This window comes from Callorhinus ursinus, unplaced genomic scaffold (genome assembly GCF_003265705.2).
Source record: "Callorhinus ursinus isolate GAN/ISIS: 27379988/994484 unplaced genomic scaffold, GSC_fseal_2.0 scaffold99, whole genome shotgun sequence".
In the NCBI taxonomy this organism is placed as follows: domain Eukaryota; kingdom Metazoa; phylum Chordata; class Mammalia; order Carnivora; family Otariidae; genus Callorhinus; species Callorhinus ursinus.
In genome coordinates this window covers 851,720-867,250 of record NW_027397161.1, presented here as the reverse complement: position 1 = coordinate 867,250, position 15,531 = coordinate 851,720, and the positions used below count along the sequence as shown (strand labels likewise).

Here is a 15,531-nt window from a genome sequence, read left to right as displayed (position 1 = left end):
CCCCCTCCCCCTCCCCTCCCCTCCCCCTCCCCTTCCCTCCCCTCCCCTCCTCTCTGTCTTTCCCTCCTCCTTCCTATTCTCCTCCCTCTTTCCCTCTCTCCTTCAGATGAATAAAATTATTTAAAAAGTGATGTATTTTTTCAAGCTTATATTCAACATAGTATTTAAAAAGCTTTGAAAATTTTAATCATTCCTGTCTGGCAATTCCCTGCTAGTTATTTTTATACTAAATAGTTCTTAATGACTTTGATAACTTTTTTAAATGGTTCCTGTCAAGAGAGATTTTAAAATACCCGTCTCTTTCCTTTCTGCTTTTGATTCCTACCGCTCCCATGGGAGCCAAATACTCGAATCTGTTTCCATAACAATTTTTCTTTTTCCCTTGCAAGACTATCCTGTTGGTTTGTTGGGGCTGATTTGAATCTTTTCTGAGAGCACTGCAGTGTGTGGATCAGAAAAGCACAGCCTGTCGGAATTAGTGGATTGAGGGCAAAGAGCCACCCGTGGGGCGGGGGTCACCCGTGGGGCGGCCGGTGGCCTCAGATGTGTTTTGTGAGCATGTCCGTGTTTTCTCTGTAGCTGCAGAGGAGCAGCTCAGGATGCTGGGGCAGTTCTGAGCTCCTTTCTCATGGTCTCTTGCAGTGTTCTGGGACCAGCCATGACCTTCAGAGTGAGCGCCAGCGTCCAAAACCTGACGGCGGCAGACGTGGTGCAGGCTACAGGTAAGGCCCTGTCAACACAGCCCCGCGTGAGTACACACACCCCGGGCAGAGACATGCACAGTCTCCCCAGCACCCCGACATCTAACTGGGAGACGGGACGGCCGGGTCAGTGGGCACGGCCGGAGCCTCATCGCCGTGGTGCGGCCCACCCGGCTGCAGGTGGAGGACACGGCTCCCTCCGAGACAGAGGGCAAGGGTCTGGGGTCTGTGGCGGCCCCCAGTCCCCGTATGGACAGAACGGGTGCCTGCTGCTTTTGGCATCCCAGCCAGGCTGTGCTTTTGTCTGTCACAGACCAAGACAGTGCCGGAGGGAGGGCTTAACAGAAACAAGGGACTTCGCCACAGCTTTGCTTTGGAAGCCCTGGTTGCTCCGCTCACCTGTCCTGAGCCCCGGCGAGCCACACCCATACCGTCTGGGGGGGCTGTTGGCCGCGGGGTAGGCGGCTCCCGCGCTCCAGCTAACGGGATAAACTGTCTGCCTTACCTCTTTTGGTTGCTGTTGAATTTTACTTGTCAGATATCTTGGTGCCCTTAGTAACTCTTCCTGCTGAAAGTGCTGATTTCAGGGGCCCGTAGTTTTTGGTTAAGGGAGAATTCCCTGCCACGTTGTACTTCCAGAAACCTGACCAATTTCAGCTCTGAGGAGAGCTGAGTACCCCAGGCTTCACTGCAGTGTCATGTGTCACTGTGAGGCCGGAGCGGTTGGCTGTCACTCAGTGAGCTGTACGGTGTCGTCCCTCAGCACGGCGGCCTGATGCGGCCCCAGCAGATTCCGTTGCAAACACTCTGCCTCCTGAAACAGAGCGGGTTCCGTGTCGGTGGCTCTGATCCCTCCCTCCTTCCCTCCAGCGTCCGTTCTCCCATCCTAGCTGCTCAGCAGAAGGGATTATTGGCCATATTTAAGACCAAACCAGTTCCTATTCTTTTCAGGCAGAAACATTCACAGTTGTTTTACAAGTGGCCGTTCACCCCAGTGCTGGGAAGTAATGCTTTTCTTTTTTTTTTTTTTAAGATTTTATTTATATATTTATTTGAGAGAGCGAGCATGAGAGAGAGAGAGCACATGCGAGGGGGGAGGGTCAGAGGGAGAAGCAGACTCCCCGCCGAGCAGGGAGCCCGATGCGGGACTCGATCCCGGGACTCCAGGATCATGACCTGAGCCGAAGGCAGTCACTTAACCAACTGAGCCACCCGGGTGCCCGGGAAGTAATGCTTTCAAAACTGGATTTGCTGGAACTTCGGGATACAATAATGAATGGAATAGAATGGAAGGAAGTTTTTCCATCTTTGACAATCATGACAGTATACTCACTGACCATAGCCTTCATTTATTTTATTGCTTTCTTGGGAAAATGAGGTCGATTATTTAAAATCTAGTTTCTGGGTCATTTTATTTTATTTATTTATTTTTTAGAGATTTTATTTATTTGAGACAGAGAGAATGAGAGAGAGAGAGAGAGCGCACATGAGAGGGGGGAGGGACAGAGGGAGAAGCAGACTCCCCGCTGAGCAGGGAGCCCGATGCGGGACTCGATCCCGGGACTCCAGGATCATGACCTGAGCCGAAAGCAGTCGCTTAACCAACTGAGCCACCCAGGCGCCCCTCTGGGTCATTTTAAATGTGTTCGTGTTGAATACCAAAGCGCTATATGCCAAGGGGAGATTACCGTCAGACGTATGTTTGAATGTCACAGTAACCACTTTCTAAAGACCTGAGTTTGCTACATTATAGCAGTGTGTTTGTGTTAGCTTGCCAGCTGAGTGCTTGTTGCTCGTCATGCATGAGCAAACGGACAACACACGTGCATAGTTTCAAAAAATTAGTTCTTTTATGTTGTGAATCATTTCAGGATGTTATGAATGTACCTGATGCTACACAGGAAAAAGACGATGAAAGATAACTTTGTGACCATTAGGGTTCTGTAGTTCGGCAGTAGACTTACCACTCTGTAGTGGGCATTGAGGGCCAGGTCCCCAAGGGTGTTAGTACCAGGAGGAGAAATGAGCTCACTGAGCACTAGACTTATTCGTGTGTTAACAAGGAAAGGGATTTTGGGGGGTTTCTTGTTTTCAAAGACGATGTGGAGCCCTTGTCACAAGCTACTGGATGGCGTGGTTGGGGCAGGCCCTGCGTGGGTGGTGCTCAGCACCTGCGGGAACAGGGCCCTCTGCTGGGATTGCTGCCGCAGACCCAGTTGCTGTGGTGGCTTCCCTCGGGGGTTTCCTGGCACCACGCTTGATGCCCTTCTTGGGGTATACGACCGGTGAAAGGGACACAACCCCGCTGATGGAACTTCAAGGGTATTTGTTGGCTAACCTCATGCAAAATGGTACCAAACTTAATAGGCTTGCTGTTAATACCACGTTAGTTCTCATCAAACGTCAGTGGCGTTTGTCCTGACGGGTGGATGCAGCTGGTTCTTGTTCGGAATCTCTTCCTTGTATTACATGATTCTTTTCTGGATTCTACGAACCTCGGCATGAACACAAGGTGCTAGTGAATGCTAAAAGTAAGCAGGCGCTGCACAGGGAGGAGCTTCTGTATTCCCAGGTGCAGAGAAACCCTGGAGTCACCGTGTTTACTGTGTGAGTGTTCAGGGCACAGGTTCACAATCCACATCTGCACACACTACAAGGTGCCCACAACTGGAAGTATAGTAACTGGCACTTCTCATCTTTCTGGCCATATGCCGTCTGATCAAATTGGGCAGAACAGAGAAATGGTTTTCTACTCTTCATTTCCTTGGTAGTTTATTCTCAAGTAGCATATTTCTAATCCGTTTTTGCATTTCTCTTTTCAGAGAAGATATGGTTAAGTCATCTTTTGGGAAAAGCGTTTGCCTTCCCCTGGGCAGCAGTGCACACCCCCCACCCCTGGGTTCCCATGACTCATGGCTGGGAGCTGCCGTGCGCACTCCCTGTCTCCAAGATCACCTGTTCCTACAGCTTCCCCCTCTTGGCACCCTGGGAAAGCTGGGCTTCTGCTCGGTGGCGCGTTCGACTCACTCGCTGACCATGAAGCTGCTGGTTGGCCGTCCTCGGCGGGCACCTCCCTCTCACCTGTGTTGTCAGCTCACGCTTGTCTAAACGAAGCCTCTAAGACTTGCCCTTTGGCTAAAGTTCTTTCTTTCTTCTTGTTGGGGAGACAGCACGTGCCGTTTCAGACGACATCTCCTTACGCAAAGATGTGATGTCTTTCCTCGGGTTCTAGTAACTGGAGCCTGGCTGCTTTCTCATTCACCTGTGAAGCATCTGCAGGAGTGAGCGGGTCTCCTCTCTGCTGTGGTGCTGTCCCGCTTGTGGTTTACACACTGTCTGCACGGGAGAGGGAGAGGTCTCATGGCCTGTGGACTCCCACTCAGGGCTCGTCTCTGGACCCTGAGGCCTCATGAGCGTGTTTCGAGGGTTGGACTCCAGAGTGAGAGATCGGGACAGCTGTGCTCCGTATGCATGATGTTTGACCCCAGAGCCCCCGTGGCAGTGAGTGCTGCCCAGCCTCCTGGACTCCGGGTAAAGGGGGCAGGTGTGTCTATTTTGGAAAGGGTAATGGAGTCCAGCCTGGGACAGTGAAATGAGCCCTTCTATGATGCATACTCAGTTCACCCCTCTGAACTGTTGCTCCCAAGCGAGCATCAGTGCTTCATGCTCATCTAGGTTCTCCCCTGGGCAAGGCACCGTGCAGGCTCTAGGCTGACGCCAACACCCAGAGGACAGCAGTCTGCCCAGGAGGAGCCCGGCAGGTCTTTCAGAGAAATGGACAGAGTGCCCGGTGCCGGGGGTGGGGGGCTTGCCAGATAAGGCTGCACAGAGGAGCTGGCTTGGGCGGCAGCCAGGGATACTCTGGCTCTTAGGGGGCTGGAAGGTGAGGAAAGGTTGGTCACATGAGGGACAGCAAGGAGGGCCAAGGCACAGAGCCCACATACCAGGGACAGGGTGGGGAACGGGGCTGGGGGCTGGAGTCCAAAATCGGTCCCGAATCAGACTTTGCAACGTGGGACTGTGTCTTCAGTGTCTACAAGGAGCCCTCAGGCTTGGCTTCCTGTCGCTGAGGGACTCGGCTTTCCTTCCTGCGACACGGGGCCGGCCGGGGGTCCGCACGCGGTGCCTGTGACAGGGATCCGAAACCTGGAGGCCTCTGGGTCTGGGCAGGGGGAGGGGAGACCTGCGGCTGCATGAGCTGCACACTCGCACTGTGGCCATCTGCCCCGGGCGGCCCATTGCGGGACATGCCACTGGGGTCAGCGAGCGCTCCAGGTGGTGCTGTGCATGTGTCACTGGCCACGTGTGGCCTGGAACCTGTCTGTGGTCATTGCACTCTCGCTGAGGTTTGGACTGGAGCAAATGTTGGATGGGCTAGTGCACCTCAGTGTGGACAGGAAGTTGTGCTTTTCCAGTGAAAAGTAAGGAGGCGGCTCTGGAAATGCTAGAAAAGACCCACTTGATAGGAAGATTTGTGTTCATTTACTGGTGAATGAGATACCTGTGAAAAATAAAAGTGGAAGAGTCCACAGGATCCTACACGCTTCCCTGAGATGTAAAGTTAGAGAATCAGAGGATCTTTAGGTGAAAGGGATGTTGGTGTTCCTCTTCTTTGAGCCCTCATGACACAGATGGGGAGGCTCAGGCCAGAGCAGCCGGTGGGCTCTGTGGTGAGTGAGGCGCGCTGGGGCGGGGCACCCCTGGGGGGCCGCTGATCTGCCTCGCAGGAAGGACGGGCCGGGCCGTTCTGTCATTTCCAGTCAAGCTGGCTGCTCAGAAAACAGCCTTTGTGGAGGTTCCAGGGCGCATCCCGGGAGGTGGGGCTCCCAGTGGCCCAGCTGCTTCGGGCAGGTTCCAGGCTGAGGGGGTGCAAGGCCTGGCTGGCCCACAGGACCCCAGCCGACAGGCAAGGGCCTGCCGGCGAGGTCAGTGGGGAGCATGCTGGCGGGGGACGGTGGGGGAAGGCGGGGCCGCTGCATCAGTGTCCACCAGGCTGTGGAACACTAGAACGTGGCACAGGAGGAAGGTACCGTGGGCAGTGAACCAAGACACAGGAGGCAGGGCGAGGGGAGACGGGCGCCCTGCCAGGATGGAGTGGCAGGTCGGAGGTCGGAGGCTGGGGACTGGGGACTCAGCGTGTGAGGCATAGCTCGGGAAGGTCGCTTCTGAGAGGAGAAGACAGCTTGTCCTCCAGGTCTGACCACTCTGTGTCTTGTGTTGATTATTGCTCGCAGGGGAGGAGTTGAGCTTATCCGACTGAACTGATAGATTATACGTTTCAACAGCAAAGTGTAGGAGGAGGCCTCTCATCCCTTTGAACATCCTGAGAAATGTTCCATCTTGTGCAGCCCAGAGAATAAGAAATCATCTCTTTAAAGGCATCGGTGGGGTTAGGAGTGGAAGGCTCTCTCTCTGAGGGAGACTCAGCTCTGAGGCACTTTGCTGTAATGCGGGCTTCTCACTTTTTTGATGATGAGAGAAGATCTATTGAGTCAGAGCAACAGTCCTCATTCCTGCTTAGCAAAAAGCAGATGATGGGCTCGGAGGTTTCATCCGGGCCTGATTCAGTGGCCCAGCTGCAGGATGCGCGTCGGGCAGAAAGGTGCGGTTCCTGCAACTGAAGAAAAGTGAATCTACTCTCAGTCAAAACACAGTGTCGTTTGGGGGGTACTCTGCATGTTGGAGAACTCAAGAACTTCGTGCAGTAGCATTTGGGCACACTCTCCACACCGGTGTGGTGGCAACTTGGCTTCCATCTGGCAAGGGCCCAGCGAGGTCCTGTCCCCCTCCGTGCTGAGGGGCGTGTTGGTGCTGCCCTGCTTTGCCGGCCCCTGCACAGCAGCCGGGCAGACGTGCATGGGGAGCTCGCGTCGGGGCGAGGGCTGGCTTCCCTCCATACGCCCGACCAGCCTACTTGCCGTTGGGTTGAGACCCGGAGTCAGGAGTCCTTCATGAGCCACCCAAGGACGTGTGGTCGCCTCCCTTCTAGGTGCACGTCTGTCGGCACCAGAATGCATCGCGAATCAGATGCCAACACAAAACCAGCACAAGGATGCCAGGGGGTCAAACCGTAGGACCGGACTCAGAAATGAGGCTACCAGGGTCGGAGTGCAGTGCAGGCAGGAGTGGAGTCTGGAGCTCAGGGGGTCTGGGGGGGACGCGGTGGGGGCAGGGGTCTGGGGAGTGACCCAGCATGGACATCGTGGGGCACCTAGCCCGAGCTGAGCTCCTGGACAAATTCCAGGCCTGGCCTGCTTCCTCCCCAGGCCACAGGCTAGCATGGGACCCAGGGTAGGAAGGCACAGACCTGCTGATGAGAAATCCACGGCCAGGGTTAGCGAGTCCTGCTGTCTCCGAGGACCAGCGGATTCTCCAAGTCGGCTTCATAGTCAAGTCCAGTTTCGCACTTACTCAGTCGTTTACCTGATACCCGCTGAGGTCAGCCTCGGGCCAGACACCGTTCAGGAGCAGAGAGGCTGTCTGGGCCAATGAGACACTCCGCCCTAGTAGAGGCCAGCCCCCCAGGGGAGGCGCAGAACGAAGAAAGAAGCAGTGATGTCATGTGGCGTTGCCAAGTAGCACGGCGACGTCCGGTAGCAGGAGGCACGGTGCAATACCTGACGTGGGGTCGTGCAGTATGGCGTGACGAGATCACCCAGCACAGTGTGTCATGCCGTATGCGATGTAGTGACGCGCAGAGCACAGTCGTGGAAGCGCCATAACATACTTCACATATACCACTGTCGTCCAGAAATGGCAGGTGTTCTGAGGAGAAACCAGCCGAGCGGGCCGGGCGTGGGAGCTGTTGCCGACCGTGGTCAGACAAGGCCTGGGGTGACCTTGGAGCAGACCCACTGGGCGCGAGGCAGCCCGCCGTTGGACCTGGGGGCGTGAGGAGGTGACGGAAGCGGGCTGGGGCTGCCTGTAGGGTGGGTGATGGTGGGGCACGTTTTGGCAGGAGGACGGAGGTTCCGGCGGCCCCAGAGCGAGGGCCCAACGGCTGCAGCCTCCCGGAGGTGCAGTGGGTGGCGGGAAAGGAAGGGCGCCAGCCCCATGACTCCATTCTAAACAGCCAGGTAATTGCTTCTGGCATTTTGATGGGGGTTTGCTGGAGTGGAGCGCGGTGCTGTCAGCGTGGTAGAGCTGTGCCAATCGGCCCAGCTGGAGGAAACTATGGAGCCGTGTCCCCGTGATCTGAAGTTGTGGAGGCCAGTTCTCATCCTGGCTTCACCCTGAGCACAAATGAGTCGATGCTAAGCGGGGATTTCATGTGCTGTGATTTGCAGGGTTACCTGAATGGGAATACATGAGCAGCGCTCAGGGTGGGGTTGGGGGATGTTGCGTAGACTGAATACCAGAAACCGTATTACTCGCTATTCCCTGCTCCACGTTCGCATCTGGCCAAAGGGAGACGGCAGTTACAGACCTCCGTTACAGGAGGAGCACGTTCCCACCTGCAGATGGGTGAGCATTTGCTCTGCGTGGCATCTGGCCTCCCTTGAGCAGCTGAGAGCATCAGTCACTCTCTGGGCTCCCTGGATCCCCAGGGGTCACCGGTTGTTACTGTGCTCCTGATCCTGGCCTGCTTCGTGCCGTTCCTCAGGCTTCCCCATGCTCACCACCTCCTGTTGGGGGGTGGACGGGAACCAGAGCCCCACATCCTCTGCACCTGCTGCTGCTAGAAGGGTCTGGACCGCTTTCCCTGCCAGGTGAGCCTTCCCTCTGCTCTGACAGCCTTCAAGAGGCACCTAGCGGGAGCCTCTCCGAGGCTGGACGGTGCTTCACGGGTGAAGAGTCCTGAGCTGTGCCTCTTGCTGCCTGACCACCGTGCTGAATAAATATTGCCAAGTTAGTCATTGCTCTGTAGGTGGAAAGTTGTCTAGTTTTATTAGCAAGCAGGCTGTTCGTGGGCACGGGGGTCTCATGTGGAACCCAGTGCATGCAATAAATGCTTTGTCCTGTTGTGCAGACCCCTCTGAGTGGGATGGACATGGGGTCAGAGAAGCCGACTCCAGTCCAGCACTGGGGTCCTGAGGTAGGTGCCCCGGCTCATGCATGCCCTGTCGCCTCCAGGCTGGGGGCATTTGGGAAAGTCCTAATTCCAGGTGCCTTGTTGGTGAGATGGGGAGCGGCACCGGCTTCGTAGGTTCTGTGAAGGTCGGATGGGGTGGCCTTGCCCGCCGACAGCTCCAACACGGTCAGTTATCACTGATGCCGTTTTCCTACCGTGGGTGTTGGGACCCCAGCTTCTGCGTCTGGGACGTGAGGGTGCTGTGTGACCATGGATGGTCACGGTAGCATGTGCATGAGCACTTCATCGCGAGTCTGCCTGATGTGAGCTGTGCGCAGCCCTCTCGATGGGCGATGCCCCGCGGTGTCCCCTCACTGCCCACAGCTCCCCGTGTTTCCCCGAAGAACTGGCCTTCGAATCCTTGTCCAGATCGGCATCTGGGGGAACCCACATCTCTGGGACCTGGGCCTTTACTTTGTCTGAGTGGAGAAGCGGCTGGTGTAACGTGACCTGAAACACTGAACAGGGTCAGTTTGCCGGCAGAGCCGCCCGGGGTGAGGGGAGGGAGGCCACAGCCGCGGGCACCGCTCCTGTGGCCGTGTTGGTCTGAGGTGGTGTCGGCTTAGAAAGGGTGTCGGGGCCCAGACGCTCTGAGTGGGGACTCTGCTCGCTGGGCAGGCAATGGGATGTGGCGCAAGGGAAACAGAACTGGGGGGCGGCCCCAGCCCCCAGAGGCTGCTTTGGGGAGGTTAGGGAGGAGATTCCTGTGGGACGAGGTGCCCCTGGAATGAGACATGCAGACGCGGGCCATCGGGGGTTCGTGGCTGTGGCCCTGCTGGAAGCACAGGCTGGGGACTGGGCCGCGTGACCGCGCCCACGGCCTGTCTCTTTCTCTGCCGAGTCAGCGGCTGACTTGAGAAAGCTGGGCGGTCCGTGACCAGGCCACGTGGGTGCTCCCCAGGGCGTGAGGGAACACTCGGAAGACGCCCTCGGCTGTCCCTGTTGCTGTTCTGCCGCCGTGAGTGTTGGAAAGCCCCTGCTTCCCCTGTTCCCACAGGCAGTGTAACTTCGTGGGCACCTGAGTTCTGTGCCTCCTCTCTCATCGTCTCTGCGTAAAACCCTCAGCTTTGCTGCCTGCACAGCAGGTGCCTTGTTCTGAAGATGGGGCCGTGGGGCTACGGGGAAGCTTGTCAGGACGCCGCTCAAGACGGGCCCCTGGGTGAGGAGACGGGGACGGGGCTGGGCTGGCCCCCTGGCTGTGTGCAGGGAGCGGCTCGGGGGACCTCGTCGTCAGGGCACACATCCTCCCAGCCCAGTTCCATCAGCCACACCGCTGCCCGGGGCTCATGGCCGGCGGTCTCCAGCGTCTGTTAGAAGCCCCATCCCTGGCTGTTCGTGCTCAGACCACAGTCCCCATGGCAACAGGGGACAGCTGCATGCAGGGGATTCTAGCTGAGGGCTGGCTGCCGTTCCGCGCCCGGCCCCGGCACCCCCGCACCTGAGGCTTTGGCAGCAGCTGAGTGGCACGGTCTCCCCGTGGCAGCTCCCAGTGCAGCCACTCCCTGTGCAGCCCTCAGCGCCTGTAGCCGCTCGCAGTGGGGCAGGCAAGAGGACCTTTTCGTGCGGGTGGCCGTCCCCACCAGCCCACAGACGCACTCAGCCCTGGATTGCCCCCGTGTTTGCTTTAGGAGGCTCTGTGCGACCCAGTATTTGAAGCATTTCCTGCACAGCGGGCATGAGGCGCGCCGGCCCCTCCAGCTCCTGGTGCCCGTCAGCACGTGGCTGCCGTGCAGACTCAGGTCGGCCAACCGTCACCCAGCCGGCCATCCCCAGGGCAGGTCCTGCAGATGCTGGGACTCAGGGCAGGATCTCTCACTGCAGGGCAGAGGGTCAGGGAGGTGTCAGAGCCCAGAGCTGCCTGGGCCGGGGGGGACGGGCCCTGGCATTTGGGACCAGCTGAGTCCATTTGGCACTTGGGCAAGAAGCCCTTCTGCAGGAGATGTGTCACTGGCCCATCTTGCTGGCCAGTGCCCCAGTGGAGGCCGGCTCTGTGTCCTCAGGGCTTCTTTCCCATCCATCAGCCACGTTTCCTCCTGCCTGGGATACTAGACTCTTGAGGGCTCATTCTTTTTTTTTTTTAATTTAAATTTTATTTATTTTTAATTAACATATAAGGTATTATTTGTTTCAGAGGTACAGGTCTGTGATTCGTCAGTCTTGCACAATTCACAGCGCTGACCAGAGCCCACACCCTCCCCAATGTCCGTCACCAGCCACCCCATCCCTCCCACCCCCTCCCCTCCAGCAGCCCTCAGTTTGTTTCCTGAGAGTAAGAGTCTCTTCGGGTTTGTCTCCCTCTCTGGTTTCGTCTTGTTTCATTTTTCCCTTCCTTCCCCCATGATCCTCTGTCTTGTTTGTCAAGTTCCACGTATCAGTGAGATCATATGATACTTGTCTTTCTCTGACTCATTTCTGAGGGCTCATTCTTGAAAATGGACCTGGAAGTTGACCCAGCAAGGCTGGTACCCACATCCTTCTGGCCCTGGACGCCTCTCCACGGGGCAGACACGGTGATGTGCATCGGGGCACACCTTTCCCACCTGCTGTGAAGGGCACCGTAGGTCATTAGCAATCAGCAGATGAGCCATGGGGACAAAAAGGGCTCCGCTGGGTGACGTGTGACCCCTCCATGGCAGAGGTGTTCAGTGGAGCTGAGGGCGGGATGGCCCCCTTACCTTAGCCCCTGTGCCTCCACTTCGGGTGTCTCAGCTGTGATGGACCATGAGGTGTGAGCCAGGGTAGAGCAGGTAGGGCAGGTTCCCGTGTCCCCCGCTCCGTCTGGATGTCTGCTCTGCTGTCCTGTGACAGTGGAGGCTGGGAAGGGGAACTGTGAAGGACGGGGGGTGGGGTCAGGGCCTCGGTCCCAGTCCCTGTTCTGCTTTCCTGTTTCGAGACTTTGGACGATTGTTTGGTGTCAGTGAGCTCTGGCCTCCTTCTTTGTCAGATACAGGACTAATGATTATGCTCCGTGGGGTTGCAATAGCATCAAACGAGGCAGGACGAATTTGGTGGGAGACGAGAGTCAAACTCTAAAGGGTGTGGGAGCATTATTGCTGTGTTCTTTGTGTGCCTGGGATCAGAAAGACGTTGGGCCAGCTCATGGCGACACAGTGTCGTTCGGGGAAGTTCTCATTCTGGCCAGGAGCTGACAGTCTCGTGGAGTTGGACGGTCCCAGCATACTGTGCAAAGAACGTGGAAGCGTGGTGACCTGCTCAGACGCACAGGGGCTGCGCCGGGACGTGAATCCGCACCTCTTCCTGCTGCGGCAGGTGGGGGCCGCGTGGTCGTCGTCCTACGTGGGGACGTGCCCACGCTGCGAGGTGCTGGCGACCTGGAGCGCGACGGAAGCCTGGGCTGCTGATGGGTGCAGCCCAGCAGCGGCGCGCGGCGTCCACATCACGGGAAGACGGCTGGGGAGGGGACCACCTCTGCCCTGTGTAGACGCGCCCTGTACCGTGATGCCTTCTAAGGGTAAACGCGGTTCGCCCTGGATCATTTTGTTTTCTTAGAATCATCACGAAGCACAGGAAAGCAAATTCAGAGTGAGAAGTCTTCAGCAAAAGCATTGACATAATTCCCTCCAGGGCATAAAACGGTGCGTTGGGAAGTCTCGCCAACCTCACCACCGCACTGATATCCCCAGGGAGCCTGTGTGGTGGCTCGGCCGACCCAGTTTAACGGTGGTGACCAGAGTTGAGCCTTCACGTCTCAAGAGTCCCCACATACAGTGGTTTCTTTAATTTTGGACTCTTTCCTCGTGAGCCCAGCTGACCCTGCCAACAGGTGCTTTCCTGTGGAGGTGCTGATTCACTTCCCTGGGCCGGAGGGCTGGGAACAGAGCTGCCCTGTCCTGGGCTTCTGATGGCCATGGGGACCTGGGCAGAGGGGGGGTGCCCCCCATGGAGAGCACATAGAGCTGCACGTGGTGCCCCCTGGCCCCACCAGGACGGTCGCCTCCCTCCACTCTTGCTCCCCAGCGTTGAAGGTGAAGGAGGCGGAGCCAGGGCCCAGGGCCGCTTGCTGCACTGAGGCCCTCCGCCCAGCAGAGCCCTGCTGGGGTCCCTGCTGCCTGCACACCTGCACCCCGGGTGCCTGCCCCGTCCTGTGTGCTCACACCCAGGCCCTACCTCTTCTCCAGCTTCTCGGGGAGAGCCTAGAGCACCGTGCTGTCAGCTCTTTGGAGCTCTCAGCTGCCCAGCGACTGCCTGTCCCTGCCCCCAACCCACGCCCTGCCTCACCCCTTCCCGGGGCTGGCCAGCTGCCGCCCTTGGCCGCACCGGCCTCCTGGCACTCAGATGCATCAGCCTTCACATCTTCTCTGTGGCTGCCCAGCCTAAACTGTTCACTGTGGCCTTTTACAGAGGACATTTGCTGACCCCAAAGTTCAAGACAACGTTTCTCGAAGTCCCAGCTTGGCTGGCAACTTGTTAACAAATAATCCTCCGCACTCTGGTGTGGGGCCCGGCGGCACGGTCAGACCCTCTCGCCTGGTGGCATTCACGTCGGAGGTCCACTCACTGCTGTGGACAAATGCTCCCTGAAGATGGAGCCTGGTCTCATGCATCTTTAGAGCCTGGTCTCATGCATCTTTAGACCCCACCGCCCAGCTGGTGCTTGGCCCACGGCACGGAGCACAGTCAGTATTTGGGTTTGATGGGAACAATGACGTGGAGTGAAGAAAAACGTGCGGCATTTGTAATACGTTTCCTCTGTTTCATGAGACTCCGTGAATGGAGGGTTTTAACTGAAAAGCAAGTTTAAGCAAGTTTATGGCATTTTCCTCTGCAGAGATGAAACTTCATCCTGACCATACCCTGCACCCCTGCAAACACAGCCCAGACTTCCTCTGACCCTGGCCACCAGCATCTGCAACCCACTCTTCTGTGGGGCACGGGGAGAGGAGTTCCAGGAAAGAGGGGGTGCAGACTGACTCCCTCTGATTTATGGTTCTCGTCTAGGACGATGACTGCTTGAGTGTGGTGACCAACCAAACACTGAACGTCTGCTAGGTTTCCGCTGCTTGCTGGCCAGCCTCAGGACCCAAAAGCACTCCATTTCAGGGCCAGCTGTGGGTCCACGGTCACCAGCCTGCCCCTGCTGTGTCCCGGGACCACGTCCAGATGGGGCAGGCACCTCCAGGAGGCGTGGTCACATGAGGCTGGGCAACTCAAGGAAACCGTTTCCAAAACTAATCTTAGGGGCGCCTGGGTGGCTCTGTCGTTAAGCGTCTGCCTTCAGCTCAGGTCATGATCCCAGGGTCTTGGGATCGAGCCCCACATCGGGCTCCCTGCTCCGCGGGAAGCCTGCTTCTCCCTCTCCCACTCCCCCTGCTTGTGTTCCCTCTCTCACTGTGTTGCTCTCTCTCTGTCAAATAAATAAATAAAATCTTTAAAAAAAAAAAAACTAATCTTAGCTCCAACATCTTTATGAGAGAAAATCGTTCTTTGTGTCGGGACAGTGTTTTGTGGACGTCCCACGATGCCCACTTACAACTGGTCTGCCTTCTTGCTGAAGGATCAGGAGACATTCGAAGGTGCCTCCGAAGGGAGAAGCACCAGGTAGAGGTGCTGAGACGAACTGCAGCGGGACGCTGGCCCTGCGTCGGGGGACTTCTCTGCATCCTGGAGCCAGAGACGCGGCTGCTTGTAGAGGAGAGCCTGAGCGAGAGGGTGCACCTGCCGTGGGCACTCGCCGCACACCCTGTGGAACCGGAGGGCGGCCCTCCGCCGCTGAGTCCACCTGTAGCAGACCTTCGTGCTTACCTGATGTTTGCAGACAGACGGACGGCTCTGTCTGGCAGTCCTTGGAGAAGATAAACAGAAGCGCGAGCTCCCGTCAGAAGGGACTCCAGACACAAGGGAGCTGTGGCCCCGCCTGCTTCGGTCTGGAGAGTGGAGCGGGCTCTGTCCCAGGCAGGGTTCTTTTATGAGCCCCGCTGTGCCTTCCCCTTATTCTCTCTTTTAAGGAACCTGTTCAAGAACCAAATGCCTGTGTGATCTTCGTATTCTAAAGGAATACAGAGACGGACAGTAACATTCTCATGCTCCAGGGTAATTTCCATTCTAAATACACAATTTATCATCATTCAATAGAAGTCAGGTTTCTTTTATCTGTAATTAAATCTAGAATGTATTATTTTTTTGAAGGCCCTCATGGATTTTTGACCATATTCTAAAAACTGAACGAGTAAAAGAATTTCCGGCATCCGTTTGGTGAATCGTTCTACTTTCGATCCCCTCGCCATGAAAACATGAACCCCCAAGCACCCCTGACCTGGCCTGTGGGCTGTGTGGCGGCTGTTGCCCTCCTTCCAGGTCGGCACAGCCCCGGCTGGCTCTCTGTCCTCGCTGGCCCCACGACCGGCATCCTCCACGCCCCGGCTGCGCTTAGCTGAGATGGACCTTTCACCTGAGAGCCGTGGGCGCCGGAGGCCTGCATGCCCAGGGGTGGTTTGCCTCGTCATTCCTGCAGATGGGCCCTCTGTGGACCTTCCTGGGGCTCCGCCATGACCTCCTGTCCTTGGTTCTGTGTTGAAGAAATGCTTGTGGGGAAAACACACCTGCTGCTGGTTAGGGTGCTTCTCCAAGTCTTCCAGCCAGAAAACCCCACCCTAACTCTTGGGGCTGGAGGCCAGGGTACAGGCTGACGCCCGTGGAACCATTACGACTTCTGCCAGTAGACGGTAGGAATGACCTACCTCCCATGCGTTCCTCTTTGCCCAGGCTGCCAGAGGCTCATACCTACATTGTGGGTCCCGG

At 57.0% G+C, this 15,531-nt stretch overlaps 1 protein-coding gene across 5 annotated transcripts in view; it reads left to right on the top strand.

Annotated features, from left to right (window-relative positions):
* Nucleotides 1–15,531, top strand: part of PTPRN2 (protein tyrosine phosphatase receptor type N2) — an 822,430-nt gene that overhangs the window by 403,512 nt on the left and 403,387 nt on the right. For all 5 annotated transcript variants that reach the window (XM_025859126.2, XM_073888925.1, XM_073888924.1 and 2 more), the window contains one exon: nt 643–722. In XM_025859126.2, coding sequence (XP_025714911.2) covers nt 643–722 — 80 coding nt within the window. The remainder of the gene's footprint in view (nt 1–642; nt 723–15,531) is intronic.